The 17,585-nt window shown below is 40.7% G+C and overlaps 2 protein-coding genes across 4 annotated transcripts in view; both read right to left on the bottom strand.

Moving 5' to 3' along the window:
• LOC134207825 (palmitoyltransferase ZDHHC8) overlaps positions 1–7,481 on the bottom strand; it is a 119,247-nt gene extending 111,766 nt beyond the window's left edge. The window contains exons 1-3 of one of the 3 annotated variants that reach the window (XM_062683768.1): positions 7,039–7,481; positions 6,602–6,931; positions 5,775–6,216 (exon numbers count right to left, since the gene is read on the bottom strand). In XM_062683768.1, the coding sequence (XP_062539752.1) occupies positions 5,775–5,866 (92 nt within the window). In that variant the 5' untranslated portion in view covers positions 5,867–6,216; positions 6,602–6,931; positions 7,039–7,481. Of the gene's footprint in view, positions 1–5,774; positions 6,217–6,601 lie in introns of all 3 variants that reach the window. The other 2 variants (XM_062683767.1, XM_062683769.1) reach the window with 2 other exon arrangements.
• An 8,360-nt stretch (positions 7,482–15,841) lies between these two features.
• On the bottom strand, positions 15,842–17,268 carry LOC134207823 (nucleoporin Nup43). The gene is made up of 3 exons (XM_062683765.1): positions 17,171–17,268; positions 16,386–17,120; positions 15,842–16,311 (listed from the first exon to the last, which is right to left on the bottom strand). The coding sequence occupies exons 2-3, from the start codon at positions 17,091–17,093 to the stop codon at positions 15,892–15,894; spliced, it is 1,128 nt and encodes a 375-aa protein (XP_062539749.1). The 5' UTR covers positions 17,094–17,120; positions 17,171–17,268; the 3' UTR covers positions 15,842–15,891.
• Between the last annotated feature and the right edge of the window lie 317 nt (positions 17,269–17,585).

Below are 17,585 nucleotides of genomic sequence, written 5' to 3'. Positions count from 1 at the left end.
TCGACCCCCCTCCCCCCATGTAAGATTTTTTGCACACAAACAAATTTTTATTCATATGGTGCGTAAGATAACGACAGAACCACCCTCCACCCATTAGTGCTTACGTTATATGTGTACGGCCCCTTAAGCCGAATTGAACGTTTATCCGAAACTTTTATCAGGTCGAGAATGGTTTGACCAAAAATGTAGTTTTACCGAAAGCGACATACATCCAAAATGGATATCAGCCGAACTGTTAATTTGGCCGAAAAATCGATTAACCAGATCATTTAATTGAAAATGCTGTTTGGTAGGAATGGTCATTTCTGCAAAACAATTGTTCCGGCCAAACGGAATTTTCTGTCAAATGACCGACTTTTTGGGAAAATGATCAATTGAGCCGAACGACACTTTTCAAAGAAGGTTGCAGAAAGGACATTTTTGGGCCAAACGGCTTTTTCTGTCAAATGACAATTCTTACCAAACGGCATTTTTGGTCAAATGATCCATATTCGGTCAAAAGACTTTGTCAGCCCAACGGCATTTTCAGCCAAGTGACCTGTTAGGGCCAACAACTTTTTACAAGTACGACCAAATATTCCTTTTCGGGAGTTTCTTGAACATTAAAAATGCACGGGGCCCAAAATCCGGCGGAAAATTTTCCCGAGGTGTGAGGGCTTATCAGGAGAGGTAGCGAGGAAAAAAAATTAACGAATCCTAGAGAATTTTTATTACATGCTTCTGAGTGTTCTCCGAAAAAAAAAACACTTTTGCAGAAATAGATGAATTTTTGTAAAATTGAAAATCTCTCTTACATGAATTCTATACGGAATTCTTGGTATAAAAATGTGCACGGGATTATTGAATATAATTAAATAAGGGAACTGTTCCGATCTCCATCTCACTGAACATATATTCATCGCATCTGGAAACAAAGAAATGCAGCACCAATTTCGTCGCCTCTTTTAGTCAATATGCGTGCTCAATGCTGAGAAAAATCACAAAAATAATAAACAATCCAAATTCCTTTCCATTGCTTTGTTTTCGATGGGATGAATATCCGAGCCATGAGATGAATTACATGAGCAGTTTCCCTATTTATATCCACCCAAAAGTAAATTTCACTATCCGCAAAAATCAGTACACGCACTTAAACATATTTATTTATCATGATCTGATTAGTCAAGGCCAACGCACTGCCAGTGCACTGGATGTCCTGGATCATATGTTTCGAATCAAAACAAACACGATGCTACGCACACCAACATATCCAATGACAGATGGAACTGAAAATGTTTTTTTATTCAGGGTTCGGGTTGGCACTGACCCAGGTTTAAAAACGAATTCGACATTAGTCTTCTATTTATACATATTTAGGAATCGTTCAAAAATGGCATCGGGCCTTGGCGAAGGGGGTGGGGTGTCGTTGGATGAATAATCTTAAATGTATTTGACGTCATATTCTAGTCGGCCTTGAGAGTTATTGGCTTAATTTTCAAAATGTTCGTGTACATTTCACTCCGAAATCGAACCTTTTATAGAAGTCTTGGAGACCCATGATGTTATATACCAACCCGACCAGTTAGTCATAACAATTATATCAATATGTGTTACAAATAACAATACTTGAAATAATTTCTCTGTCAAAAATGGATGAAAGAAAATTTCACGATCGTCATAACTTGATTATAACATAATGTATTATGCTTATTTTACAGAAAAACAAAATTGCCAACATTTTTGGTAGATAGGAATTGGAAAAAACGAAGTTACCACCTTCAGTATATCTTGATTTAATCGAGAAAGGCATCGTCACCGCTAGGTGGATTAATTTGGGTTTTTGCCTTTCTCGTACAACAAAGTTGTACCAGAAGGCTATAATTTCACTCCAAAGCCAAATTTTGATAGAAGGCTCGGAAACCCATAGTGTTATATACCAATCGACTCAGCTCGAGAAACTGAGCACATGTCTGACTGTGTGTGTGTGTGTGTGTGTGTAGCCCCGGGAATTTTTTATTGTTAAACACGTTTCATATAGAAGGACTTGACCGATTCGAGTGCAACTAGTTTCATTCGACGGAGAAACTTTCCTAGTTGGACACTATTGTTTTTGTTTGCTAATAACTCATTCGATTTGAATAATATTTCTATTTTTATTTTAACAAATACGCTGTTTACATGCACACTTTAAGTCATTAATCAATTTAGCCATGACGCAATCCATTACTCTCATAATAATTGCTTAAAAATTACTCAATTATTGAGTAATTTATAAGCAGCGTGATAGAGTTGCATCAAATATTTTAACCGCCAAGATGTAGGCAATTAGCACAGCATTTACAACATTAATTCGAATCCAACATATCGAATCGAGAAAGGCATAATCACCACTTGGGGATAAATTTGGGTTTTTTATTTTGAAATCGTTAAAAGCATGATAATATCAGTTATTTTATATTCAATTGAAGGTCATATGCATAGAAATTGTAATATGCACTGGGCACACACAACCATTCAAAAGTGTAAGAATGGTTACGTTCACTGTAGGTGGATTAAGTCTGGTTTTTTAAGAAATCCGTGAAAGCCATCACTGTTGCACAACCCGAAGAAGGATTAATTGCGCCAGCGCCAGTATTGACTAGCCGAAATCCACCATCAAAACCCGTCACCAAAAGCACACTTACCGTCTTGCTGGAAGAAAACCTGACAGGAGCAACGAACCATCATCATCAGCAGGCACCCAACTATTCCAATTGGAATCATATGTATAGCTTTCCAACTAGAACCGGTCGTCACACAACCGAAGAACTTGATTGAGGTATTATCACCGATGGAACCAGCCTGGTTTTTCCAGGTAAATACGCTTGAGCATTATATAGGGGAACGGTTCACCACTTCATCTCATAGCTCCTATTTCCATCCCATCAAAATCAAAGCAATGGAAAGGAATTTGGTTTGTTTATTATTTTTGTGATTTTTTTCAACAGTGAGCACGCATGTTGACAAAAAGAAGCGACGAATTTGATGCCATATTTATTTGTTTAGCGATGAGATGGATATATGTACAGTGAGATGGAGATCGGAACATTTCCCCTATGTCCTGCCGGGCAGGACCTTCTTTCGGTTTCTACATCAACGATTACGTTTATCGATTGGTTCAGGCGTTTTGAAACTTCCGAAGCTGGCAAAGGAGTTGGCTACCGAGTTACGGTTTCTATTGGAAGGGTTCGAGCGAAGTATGCAGACGCTAGATCAGCTAGTACAACCGGCAGAATATAAGGATCTGCTGCTCTTGAACGTTTTATGCAAGCGACTGGACCCAGCAACTAGAAGAAGCTGGGAGGAAATTTCTTCGACCAGGGAGCAGGATACCATCAAGGATCTGACCGAATTCCTGCAGCGTAGAGTGAAGGTCCTTGCTGCTCTACCACCCAAGTCTTCCGGATTCAAGGTTGAACCCCCTCAACAAAAGAAGGCACCGTTTCGGCATTTGAGCTACACCAATGTTCAGAGGGAACGTTGGCGCTGTGTAGCATGCCAAGAAGATCATCTCATCTACCAATGTCCGAGATTACAACGGATGTGTATTAACGATGGCGACAAGGTGATACGGGACAACGCACTCTGCCGGAACTGTTTTAAACTTGTCCTTCTCGATATACATGCCGAAATTGTATGGACAAGCACCACACTTTGGTTTGCTTTCAACCATCGCCCAGCAGAAGTGGAAACGGATCGCCGAAGCTTCGAATGCCAAGAACTCCAAAAGGAACACCAGCGCAGGTGTCATACAATGTGTTCCGAAGTGTAGATAGGCCACAAGAAAACTACCGCGTCACAAGCAATGTGGCAATCGGCCACAGGAATACTTTGTCCAATCGGTCCAGAGGGGATCGGATGGCGAATACAATTCCAATTCAGCACGGAATGGAAATTTCGCATGTCAGAGCGGATCGTCAGCAGCTTCGCAACCAAATTCCGAAAACTAGTGCGTCACAAGGAGGTGGCATAAAGAGCAAATCAGTAAATCCAAGACTATGTGCAAGTTAGTAAGCCAGCTTCCAAACACTTGTTTTCTTTAAGTCGAGTCGTGTAAGAGACACTGAAGACGGCCTCACAGTTGAGATCGAAATACGTATCTGTAAAGATAACACAACGTGGTGGAATCAAATGGAAAGTACTAAGCTCGTCTTAGATAGACAAATTTTTAATAAATTCCTTGAAATAGCAAAACAGAATCGCAGCAATGCATTGTTGCCGAAGAAGACTTTCTTTGAGTTAAAAAATTACATTGATGTTGTAGAACCTACTGATGAAACCTTCCCAAATGGAGTCATTGTTATCGTATCAATAGGAATGGTTTTGAATTTTCAAAAGATATAGGGATATGTTGAATGGATAAAATACTTGAAAAATGTTGAACAACCATAAGAATGCATGGGCAGCATTTGGCGGAGTACTCAATTGTTCTCTTTTAAGAATCCATTCCAATGTTTGAGTTACGACAATTTGTAAACTGCATAATTGGCGACGTGCAGTTATTGACCAAGCAGATTGAAGACACATTCTACTTCACGTGCCACTCTTATGTGAAGAAATTTTTTTTCTTATATACATAAAAATGAATTTCTGTCTGTCTGAACCTTATAGACTCGGAAACTACAGAACCAATCGGCGTGAAAATTTGTTTTTGGGAGGTTCTTAAAATGGTTCGGAAATGGAAAATTATTTTGAGCTTTTTAGTGGAATGTCTTCACTTTTTATGTAGACGAGTTGGTACGATCCCATTCAATTCCACCACTTTATTGTACCTTGACAGATACGTATTTCGACCTTGCTGTTGAGGGATTGGGATTGTACAAACTCGTCTTATGACAAGTGACTAATTTCTTCATAACTCGAGGATTAATCAAGCAAATGGAACCAAATCTGGCAACTAGAGGTTTTGGAAGGGAAGATATGTTTCTGCGGTGATTAGAAACTCCTCCCTATTTTGAAAAGATGGGGCTCCCATACAAATGAATCAGAAATGTTTGCATAACTCCAGAACTTATCAGAGAATAATTCAGTTTTAGGCGAAACGAAGTTCGTCTGATCTGCTAGTAATGCATAATTTAGAACGCAAACAACCACTTTCTTACCGTTGCTATTCAAATCCATCAGACTAAAATGCCATTGCGAAACGCAGGTTCCACGATTTAAAATCTAATGCACAGATGACCTCTAATTCAGGGTGTTATCAGTTGCGTTTTGCAAAATACTTGCGAAATTTTCCAACTGAGTATGATGTGCAAACCAAACGAATACAAACATTTCTCTGGCAAAAAAAGTGTTTGATACGCATTATCAAGAAATGGCAATTTGCCCAGTTTCCTTTCCCCTATAATTGAAAACAAGATGTTCTCTTTATAAGAAACCCCATTATTATAATTATCTTGATTGAATTATCCATATTGAATTATATTGATTAAATTATCATATATCGTCCTTTTTCCTCCAAAAAAGTTTAACGCCGTAGGGATATATGTGTTGTACAACATTAATCCTTCCACGAAACTAGTCAAACGATCGATCCAGTAGTTAGGTTGATAAAAAGAGCGTTCACCTCCCTATAACAAAGATTTTCAGCCAACAACTCAGTTTACAATAACAAAATGGAACTACGAAAAAGTCAACATACCCAATGTCATTGATTGACACCTGAAAGAGTGTGATGGACACGGTGTTGCTGAAACTTGCCTATGTTCGAACGCATAGTTACGTATATACTCATGTGCATATCACGGTGTACTTACGGATAGTAGAAAAACAGGAACGTCGTGCCCAGCAGGAGCGTCCAGGCGAAGGTCGCTGGGATGTATCTGGTTTTGACATCACATTTCGGCATCGTCCCGCCCTGTCGCTTTGTCGTCTGGTGGCGCTGTTACTGCTGGCCCACTACCACTGGGTGCGGGAACAGCTCTAGCTGTGTCCCGTTCGTACCGCTTCCGGCCGAAATCACCACCGCGAAACAGAGCTTCTGTTTGTGTTTGCTTACTAATTCGCACCACCACCTGACAGATCAGGGACCTGGCTGACGGCTCTGTTGGCAAAATTCACTCACTCGAAGCAAGGGAAGAAAGAAAAAAAACTCCGCAATCTTCCTCCTTCCTTGATTATTCCATCACAGACCACTCACGGATGACTTTGCTTGCTTATGCGGGGCTCGCTCTGTTGCTTTTGGAGCTGCTTCCAGGGCTGGCATAATAATGTTGAAAATAAATAATCAAACAGGAGTTTAAAAACATAAGTCCGATTGACTTCTTTTCACATCTTACAAATTAAATAAAAATATCAAATACCAAAAAAGCTTAAGGTTGCTAGAAATTGAAATAAATTCATCAATAATTGGCTTTAGTTAAGTAATCAATCAAAATAATATATATTTTATTTGTAATAAAATATGACATTGGTCCTAATATAAACCAATAATTAAAATTGAAAAGAACAATTTCGAACGGACAAATGTACGTGAATATTCAACAAATTACGATAACAAGATCTTCGTAAAATAAGATAAGGTAAAATTTGAAATTAGATTGAAGTATCTAATAAGATTGTATTTTTATGTTTATTCCATTACCAGCCCTGTTTCCTTCTGCTCTACACACTTCTTCCACCGTCTACTAAACTGATTCGCTTTTTTATCGCCGTAGTCGTCGTCGTATTCTTCGTTTTATTTTATTTTCTGCTTCTTCTGGCCAGCTAATACAGGTTACCCACCAGCGTAGTAACCTTGTTTAGCTTTCTCAAGTCAGAACACTCGCCTTCGTCTCCTCCATCTGCGATTTCGATTCGCTTCACTCCCCCTACTCCATTTTCATGCAGGAAAAACACACAACAAAAAGCCCCACTATCCCCTGCAGTATTCTGTGGTCACTTTGTTTCAAAGAATTTCTCCCATCGAAGAAACCTGCAACATGGCATGGAAAATTATCGCATCTTCCCCTCGAATCTACTTTATGCAAAGATTCCTGAGCGTTTGGGTGCTTTTTTTCACTCGACCACCCTCGCACTCACCTCCGCCCAAAAGAAAAAAAAGGCTGCAAAATAGCAGAACAGGAGGAAAAATCCTCAACACTTTTCATGCACTTCCCACATCACTAATTTTCAGCAGCCACTGACAGAATTTCCACACACTCGACCTCGCCAAAGCCCAAAGGCCAAACTCGCCAGGAAAACGCAAGCTGACGACCTTTTTTTTCTGTTCTCGCACTTTTGCTTCCGCCACGGAACCACCTGGTTACAGATGTTGATGATTTTTTTCCCAATCCTCCAGGCAGGTCAACGGAATACAGCAGGAAAAAAGGGGCTAGTGTCCGCGAAAACTCGGAAAACTCCGACCGACCGTCGTCCACGAAGAGAAGCGAACAAAATGTTGAATCTCCTTTTTCGCGACGTTTGTCGTCCTCCGTTCTGGATGGGCTCTGCTCGTCACCACGACGCACGAACGTTTTCTCGCATCATAATGGCTGACTGACACTTTTGACGGAGGATACGCGGAATGGTGGCGGATGATTCCAGGTAACATTCCGCGCCGCGACCGATCAAAGTTTTTGTTTTTCGGAAAGTGATGCCAGATCGTGTTAAATTTTTTAATATTGCGAGAAAAGAGAAAAATTCTAATTTTGCGGAGCAAATAAGAAGAAGCAGACAGAGTGTCGGAAACTTCAAAATGGCATGCACTGTACGAAAAGTGTTGATATTTCTTGATATCAAGAAGATTCGAGAAATCTAAAATGTTTCAAAATCACATAAATATATGACAAAATGCCTTTAAAGTACCATAAGATTGTATGACAAATTGCGGAATGTCATTCCGCGGAGTCCCACATTGCGGAAACCCATTTCGCGGAGTGCTACATTCCGCGGAATGGTGCGTTCCGCGGAAATTACCCATCTCGCGGAATGACATTTCCCGGAATAACCCATTTCGCAGAAACATAAAGTGCACTATTATTTTAATATAATTTGGAAAATTTATTTAAAAAAAAAGGCTATCAGTAGCATACTTATAATCATAGAATCATGCAAAAAATACATCCTTCCTTGAATTTTATCGTTTTGATATAATGTAAAAGAAAATTTTGCTAGCCAAATTGTTTCCTTTGAAATAGAAGATTGGCATGTATGATACATTTGTACAATGTTGCGTAATACTTACCTCATTCACATTCAATCAGTTGAATTAACAACTTTTTCATTTTAAAATATGTCATTGAACGAATGCTATCTATTGAATTCATCCTTCTTGTACATTGTTTAAAAATTCATACAGCTTTTAAGTCTTCTGTACGAGGAAATACGAATACTGAACGGATCCCAGTTTTGCCTTATACTGGGCAAATGCGTGCAGTTCAAGAAGGTATAGAACGCAGTTTTAACCTAATACCTAATATAAAGAAGGTCAATCCAAATAATAGGTGCGTATAAAGAAGGCCAATACAAAATAACTCAATATACCGGGCAAATGGGGGCTACCCTGCATAAAGTCATTTGGCATAAAGCCGTTTGGCATAATGGTCGTTTGGCATACGCAATGAAAAAGATCTTATTTTCATTAATCATATTCTTTACGCAACTTAAAGCTGAACTTGAGCATACACTTCTTGATATTGACAATAAAGAAGGCGCATCCTTTTAAAGAAGGCATCATCAACTCTTTTTCATTATCCCGAGCAATCGCGTAATATAAAAGAAGGAATGATATCCCCTTTCGCATTGCACCGTGATTTAAAAGAAAGGCCACATCACGTGTTTCGCCTTATCTCGAGCATCCGTTTGATTTTAAAAAAATGATACGAACAAAGAATCAATAAAATAGAATTACTTTTACTTTCACTTTTTGGGGAATATTACGTTCTGAGGAATGGTCTCCGACGGCAAACGACTATTATGACAAATTATTTTATGCCAAACGGCGTACCCCCGGGCAAATGCGTGCATTAAAGAACGCAGAACCCAGATTTGTCTTGTATCTAGAAAGTGCGTGTATGTAAAGATGGCCAATCCAAAGATTTTCAATAAGGCTATCTGACGTTTAATAATCTTTTTCTTGCACGCGCACGGAAAGGATAGGATTTGTTTTCATACGGAAACGCTTCCGAAGCCTAACAAAGCCTATCCCGTCTGTGCGCGTGCAAGAGAAAGATAATAAACGTCAGATAGCCTTATGCACGTGGGCATCATAGCCACAGAGAACAGACGTTGAAGCTCCACTCGCCATGTTGTGATAACTTTTTACTGTTCATTTTGAAATTACTTTGGAATGTCGCCGTTATCTCGTGCATAATCAGCGCTAGCGTCATCAAAAAATGCCATTGTGCGCTAGTGTCGTTATGCATGCAAGAGCATGCCAGCGCCATCGTGTTGTCAAAATGAGATTGTGAGTTGCTATGTCGACGTCGATGGAGTTGAGGTTCGGTTAGAGTCCTATAAGAAGAGTAACGACATGTGCCACGTTTGACAGGTCTCCTCAAGGGGCACGACACTTCCGCTTTTATAGAAAAAATCACAAAAAACTCATCAAACTATTTTTGATTTTCAAATATCCTATCAAATTCATCTAAGCGTGCATTATCATCATCTATTCTTTGATATCTGTTTCTAATCTTTAATATCCATCCAAGCATATGTCAATTTTGGCAAAAAGCCTTTTCATGAGACGTTTAAAGACAACTGAGTTTGACAGGGTATGAAATAATGGTGAAATGATATTCAGCTTTCCACGCTCGGTAATGGCGGCTTATCGGTGTGTAAAAATCAATTAGTCACTGTACTGTTTGACACTAGCTGGAGGAAAGCCCACTGGCGTTCCTGGGTGAGGGGAAGGAAAAAAAGGCTACATTAGAGTTCGATCGGATTGGGTTGGATTTGAATTGGGCTTGGAACGGATTTGGATCAGATTGGTTTTGATTGAGATTGGATTCGGTATAGGTTGCATTAGGATTAGATTTTATTTGGATTGGATTGGATTCGGATTTGGAATAAAATGGATTTGGACTGGATTGGATTTGGATTATATTGGTTTTGAATTAGATTGGATTCAGTTTGAATTGAATTCGATTTTGATTGGAGTAGATTGAACTTGAATTGGATTGGATTAGTTTGGATTTCCATTAGATTATGCGACGTGTGTTCTGTTTTATCGTTCGTGCTTGGTTATTGAAGTAGGGTATGATGGGGCAAGATGGGTCGCTTAAGACGAACCCTGCATATCTCAAAACAGAAACATTTTAATTCAACTTTTCAACATGGATCTATAAAAATAGCTCATAATCTGTAAGCCAGAGGTATGAAATAACAAAAACTCCACTTTTTATTCCATTTCGAGTCATTAAAGAAGAAGTCTTTTTTTCTGTCAATCAAAAAATGACGGGGTAAGATGGGTCAAACAGCGGGGCAAGACGGGACACCTTTAAATACTGCAATTAATAATGTTTTTATTCCCAATATTGAATTACACACAGATAGATAGCTTTATTGCCAATGATTATATTGAATAAAATTAATTTTTGAGCCTTGGTTGAAGAAATGGCTCTACGTTCAAAAATGTCTGCAAATTCTTATAAACACAAGCCGTCTTAGTATTGCTTTCTTAAAGGCAAAAAATAGACATTTTCAATAAACAAATTAACATCATTATGTCAAAAGTAACCTTAAAATGATTAAACCCGCAATGGAAAATATGTTTTGAATACGAACTATGCCTTCAGTATGTGCTGACCCATCTTGCCCCATCTGTAAGTTCGTGTTAGAATGTCTAATTTTCGATCAAATTTATTTATTTCAACGCAGTTAGTATAACATCACCTACATTACTTATAATACGTTCACTATGTGGATCCAGTGGAGAATGTTGAAAGCTTCCAATATCTTGGTAGCCAAATGGCGTCAGACGGCGGTACCAAGATCGACATAGGCGCACGGATAAAGAAAGCAAGGGCTGCCTTTGCGAGTTTAAGAAATATCTGGAAAAACAGGCAGATAAGTGAACGCACCAAAATACGAATTTTCAACACTAACGTGAAATCTGTGCTGTTATACGCTAGCGAAACATGGTGTGTGTGTGTGTGTGGCATTGGGCAGGCCTATCATCATAAACAGGCCTAGCAAGCATGTGTCAAATGACAGATCCTGTTTGTCATCGTGAGTGTACACATTCGCAGTCAGTCGATCCCATCTTTCTCGCGAGTGCAGGTAGTGCAAACATGATGGGTGATTAATATGCGCGATGTTGAATTGCACATTTGGCGATCCTGTCAGGAGTGTATAAACATATTTCGCATGAAATCACCCATCATGTTTATAGAAGTGAGTGAAAGAAAACAATTTCGGACGTAGCCGAAAAAGCTAAAGCAGCGGAGATTTTTGCACCGGTAAGAAGAGTGACGATAAATGTATCTTTGTGAAAGAGAGGGATTCTACTTTTAGGGTGTTGTCCGAGAACCCAACACCGTTTTTTTCCACAATGGTTTTTACAGTTTTGTTTGCTTGCTCTTATTTGGGGGATAAATTCATCCCCCAGTGTGAAATTACCTCAACATTGATTTCTTTTGCGAATGTTACATGACAAAATGATGCAAAACGCCCACACCACTGAATAATGCTACATGATACAATTAAAACAATTTTGCGCCTAATATCATGTTTAAAACTTAAAAGAAAATCCAACTAATTTGCCTAATTAATCAGAATGTAACTTACAGATGACACTGTTTACACATTTGCACGTTTTGCATAATTTTCACCATCAGAATTGTATACGTTGCATTCGCATATTGGTGACTCATATGAGACCCAAACAAACATTGGAAGAGGCTAAAAAACTAGCTAGTTTAGCCTAAATTGTTTGTTAGGATGTGACATGGATGGCGTAGCTTGTCATCCCTATGGAGTTGTCCGTAAGCACTTTGAAGCTTTGAAGCTTTGTGACAATTATGTTTTAGTTTTTTGTAAACACTCTTTATTACATGTCAAAAAGAGTTATTTCTGTGGGACTATCTCATTATCTTAGTTTATTTTGGTCGGCTGATGGGTAATGATGCACAAATTTATTGAATGAAGTAGGTTTGTATCGTTTTTGTTGGAACGAAAACAGATATGCTTGTTTGCCAAAATCTCTTTCAATTTGTTAAGAGAAGTAGTTTCTTAGATCAGATCTCGCTAATTTGATTCGATTGGTAATGGATTAACCACAGAGAAACAGACGTCTCACTCTACACATGTTCCATCGTTTATCTTTTTAACGGTTGATTTAATTTTTTGTAGGTGGTCGATCGGCCACCGATGGCGCTTCCATCGGTTCTGCTTGTGTTTGACGTTTGCTCACTACCGCCACCTGGTTGCCGCTTGTCCACCTACAGCCCATTTAGCATTGGGCGGTAATGTTTCCGTGACGATGATTTTGATTGCATTTTGCTCTAAGTGAGACGTCTGTTTCTCTGTGGATTAACCAAGTGTGTGATTGGCGATAGATTTAAAGTGGTTTTATTTTCAAAACAAGTTCATTTTGAAAACTAAATGTTATAATGTTTAAGAGGTTTTTTTATTACAATTGTTTTAATTAACGAAAACACGTATTCGTACTGTTCTTTGAATATAAGTGCAATGGATTGGAATGTGTGACAGAAATTTTCTACTTTGTTCGAAAGATCGGGGTACTCTTTGAATGTTTTTCAACAATCTTTTGGGAAAAATTAAGGTGCAATTTTGGATGGAACTTGCGAAGAGAAAATGTAACGTCATTTGCATTCAGCCAAACGCTACCACCGCGAACTATCAGATGCATCTAGCATCTCGAATAAAATATTTTGAATTACCTTTGATTATCGAAGACTTCTCCCCTATATAGCCGTGATTCCTGTTATTATATAGTTATGAATGTGTTTTATCCCCATATGGAATATAAATTACCCTTTCACGAATTGGAAACACCTATATCGTTATGAAAAGTCGGTCAACTGTGATAAGAAGAAGAATAAAAGACAAACCATGAAAAAGGAGAATCGTTTTCGCATGCGTTGTCTCGGCGAGCGATAGAGTTTAATAAGAAGAGTTTGATTGTTGTGGCTGTAGACGAATCACAGTTCTGCGTGGTGAATGTTCGCATTCAAGTGTTTCTTCCTCTGCGTTGTTGGGACGCTCGCTAGAGGAATAGTGTTATTGTGGATCGAAATGATCACAATTCTGCGTGGTGGGACGCCCGCATTCAAGTGTTTCTTCCTCTGCGTTGGTGGGACGCCCGCAAGAAGAACGGTGTTATTGTGGATCGGAATGATCACAATTCTGCGTGGTGGGACGCCCGCATTCTAGTGTTTCTTCCTCTGCGTTGGTGGGACGCCCGCAAGAAGAACGGTGTTATTGTGGATCGGAATGATCACAATTCTGCGTGGTGGGACGCCCGCATTCTAGTGTTTCTTCCTCTGCGTTGGTGGGACGCCCGCAAGAAGAACGGTGTTATTGTGGATCAGAATGATCACAATTCTGCGTGGTGGGACGCCCGCATTCTAGTGTTTCTTCCTCTGCGTTGGTGGGACGCCCGCAAGAAGAATGGTGTTATTGTGGATCGAAATGATCACAATTCTGCGTGGTGGGACGCCCGCATTCAAGTGTTTCTTCCTCTGCGTTGGTGGGACGCCCGCAAGAAGAACGGTGTTATTGTGGATCGGAATGATCACAATTCTGCGTGGTGGGACGCCCGCATTCTAGTGTTTCTTCCTCTGCGTTGGTGGGACGCCCGCAAGAAGAACGGTGTTATTGTGGATCGAAATGATCACAATTCTGCGTGGTGGGACGCCCGCATTCAAGTGTTTCTTCCTCTGCGTTGGTGGGACGCCCGCAAGAAGAACGGTGTTATTGTGGATCGAAATGATCACAATTCTGCGTGGTGGGACGCCCGCATTCAAGTGTTTCTTCCTCTGCGTTGGTGGGACTCTCGCAAGAAGAACCGTGTTATTGTGGATTGGAGTGATCACAGTTTATCCAAGAGCCTCTTTCTCATCGATGGTCGATGGCCTACAAGTAGTTTGGTGCTGCGAATCCGAAAGGTCACAGGTACACGAGAGGTTTGATTCAACTGAGAATAGATATTCGGCCATGATTTCTAGCTGTTTTTTTACTTGCGGTATGGTTTTTGTTCCTGGTTGTTTGACAACTGTGAATGCACTGTGGATTGGACATGTATTCGAGAAAAGTAGAAGTAGTGGTAGTGATTTGAAGTACAAGTGAAATGTTACTTCACGAGTTGCGAGTATGTACAACTGCGAGTCAAGACGCCCACTGCACGGGAGTTCATTGAGAGTGCTTTCCATATTTAGGTGTGCCACTATTTATGTTCTTCGTTTATGAAATGAGATGCTGACAATACAATGGTGTGCCAGGAATGGTTGTTTGCTGCAAGATGCTTTCGTATCATGATGAGAGAGCAACCGAATGATACACAATATGTCGTAGGTGTTATTTTTTTTTTCCATGCAGAAGAAAAGGGTGACAGCATTTTTTTTTTTTTTGGGAAGAGGGGAGATGTGTGGCATTGGGCAGGCCTATCATCATAAACAGGCCTAGCAAGCATGTGTCAAATGACAGATCCTGTTTGTCATCGTGAGTATACACATTCGCAGTCAATCGATCCCATCTTTCTCGCGAGTGCAGGTAGTGCAAACATGATTAATATGCGCGATGTTGAATTGCACAGTGTGTATCAGTGGAGAACACTCAACGGCTGCAGGTGTTCATTAATAGATGCCTGCGGTATATAATTCGGGCCTGGTGGCCTCACAACTGGATCTCAAACAACGAGCTCCATCGTCGTTGTCACCAGAGGCCGATAGCAACAGAAATTCGGAATCGGAAGTGGGGCTGGGTCGGCCACACTCTACGTAGACTCTACCGGCCAAACTCTACGGAAACGAAATCTGTAAACAAGCATTAGACTGGAACCCAGCGGGACATCGCAGCAGAGGCTTATGGCGGCGAAGCCTCAATAAAGAAATAAAAGAAGTCGACCGAAATCTAACCTGGCAACAGGTTAAAGCGATAGCCGGGCAACGCTCAGGATGGAGATCTTTCAAGTCGGCCCTCTGCACCACCGGAGGTGTACAGGATCCATAACTAATAACTAACTATGTTACTAAAAATGTTTAAATTTTACATTGCTCGACGAGATTACACGTTTTATAGAAAGTGTGTTTCGCATAAGAAACAATGATGAAAAATATTTTACCTTGCCATACTCTACCAAAATAAAATTTTATCATCAAATCGAGTGACAATAAGGTAGAACCAAATTATTCCTCCTAAAAAGTCATAATCTCCACATTAAAATGTACACGATGCTCAAAAACGGCCCTGACCCATCTTGCCCCGCCTAACCCTAATTACGTTAACGCAAAAACATTCAATTTTGGACTCCCCCATCTGTCACATGTTTTAAAGAAGCATTCTAAAATTTTCTCACATATCACGTAGCACACTCCAACTCAAAGTTTTACGTAATTTATGAACGTTACCTACTTCAACTCCTACTTCCTCCACACTTCCAGGATCTTGATTTGTGTCTCACCTGTATGGAAAAGATCGGCCATCCGCACTGAAGGAAAAGATGGATTCGACCAGGATGAAAACGGTTCACCGCCGGCAGACATTGAGCAGGTCACCCCACAGGAAACCCGCCAACGGATGTACAACTTGTTGTACATGAAATTTACAAGAAACCATGTGCCTGATACCACCTATTAAACGCATTTGATTTCATCTTAATTCCGCAAGCTACTGACAATCACTACGGCGACATATGGTAGTCATCGGATTAATTGATCAAAGCTTTTAAATCCGTTCAAAGATTCATGAAATGTTTCGATTTAAATAACTAGACTAATTAACATTTTCCAACAAATAAATCGCCTCATTGTCTCCTCCGCAAATCACCTTGGACCGGCATGAATCGAACGAGTTGACCGCCTTCCGAATGCCACTCAGCAGCGATGTCACGTTGATCTTACTCTTGGCTCTTTCTCCATTTAGCCACGGATTGTTGGTATCGGCTGAATCGTTTACCGCGGTGCCCGTTCCACCCAATAATCCACCGGAGGCCGTAGCCGCCGTCGGTTGGGTGTTCTGATTCCATTGCCACAGTTCACCGCCCTCGGAGGCGGAGAACAGCCGCGATGGTTGCGTTCGGTGGAAGGCCAACTCAGTGATGGAGTGGTCGTGCGCTTTCAAATACGAGGCCGGAAACTGCGGCTGCCGAAGGTCCCATACCGTAATCGATCCCTCCTCGCTGCCGGCCAAAATCTGGATTAGGAATGGCGGTCAAATTTCATTCAATATTTAAAGAAATTAAAATCAAGTAAGTAAACTACACTCACGATATGCTTCTGCGTCGGATGGTAAGCAATGCACGTCACACAGTTGGAACGTTTCTCATCCTCACAGGACACCGCAAAGCTTCCTACCGCTTTCTGGCTTTCCGCTCTGATGTCGAAGCACTTGATTATTCCCAACCGGTTCCCAGTGAGCACCTCCTTCGGATTAAGGAACGCCACACAACTGATGGTGCAACTGTCCGCACCGGCAATGCTCCTGATCACCTTCAGGCCAACGGTGGACACTATGTTTAGCCGACCGTCTTCTCCGACTGTAGCAACGTCGGTGTCGTGCACCGACAACCCGGTGCAAGGCGCCGCATTCAAGCTACTAAATGTGTCAAATTTGTGCAAACTATCGAACCGGTGACGTTCCTGCAGATTGTCTTCGTCCCTGTCCCGATCCACACCGATCACACTGACGAAGCCTTCGGTGCTGGATAGAACCACGGTGCGTTCGTCCACAAACTCTAGCCCGCTAATGTCACCGGTGAAGCACACCTCCGCCGTGCATTTCGGCACAAACTCGTTTTCGTCGTCGTCGGCATAATCATTCCGGAACAGTTTCCACACTTTCAGATTGTTCACGTCCAGGTCCCAACTGCCGGTGATGAACGAATTGGATTCGTCGTACTGCTCCGGAATCCAACGGATGCGGGACACTTTCTCCGAGATGAAGGTGCTGTTCACTTTGGTCGTTTCGGGTACCATTTTTCTGAAGAGCTGTCCCGTTACAAGCTATAATATACACAGGATAGTAATAGAAAACTTTAAAAATAAGAATTTACATGAACCGAATCAATGAACAAAACAAACCGCGATTGAAATCGAACCGCGCTGTTTTGTTTGTTGAGAAAATGGCTGTGACTCGCGTTATGCCCGTTAGGCGTTACTACAGTACACAATTTGGGACACGTTCACAAACCAATCAAGGAGTGCCTCAATAGGCATAAAAGTAATTTGATATAAAGGCTGAAGATTTTACAGTTTTGTTTTGTTTTTTATACTAGAAATCAAGCTCTATCTGGAATAAGGGCGAATGTCGCAAGAGAGGATTCTCTTCGTCGACTTCCCCTCTTTTTAATAAAAGTGACAAGCAGCGGATTTCTTTATGGTTTATCACCTCAGCACGATAGAAAACAATGCGAACTTGCATTCTGAGGTGATAAACTGCAAAGAAATCCTCTGCTTGTCACTTTTATT

Source organism: Armigeres subalbatus, chromosome 1 (assembly GCF_024139115.2).
Source record: "Armigeres subalbatus isolate Guangzhou_Male chromosome 1, GZ_Asu_2, whole genome shotgun sequence".
Classification (NCBI taxonomy): domain Eukaryota; kingdom Metazoa; phylum Arthropoda; class Insecta; order Diptera; family Culicidae; genus Armigeres; species Armigeres subalbatus.
Note: the sequence above shows the minus strand (reverse complement) of the source record. Positions and strands in the feature narration are given on the sequence as shown.

Bases quoted from the DNA above. Each gene is read 5' to 3' on its own strand.
- LOC134207823 (XM_062683765.1), bottom strand. From the start codon at position 17,093: ATGGTACCCGAAACGACCAAAGTGAACAGCACCTTCATCTCGGAGAAA. The intron at 16,312-16,385 runs GTGAGTGTAGTT...TTCCTAATCCAG, and splicing joins ATCCGACGCAGAAGCATATC to ATTTTGGCCGGCAGCGAGGA.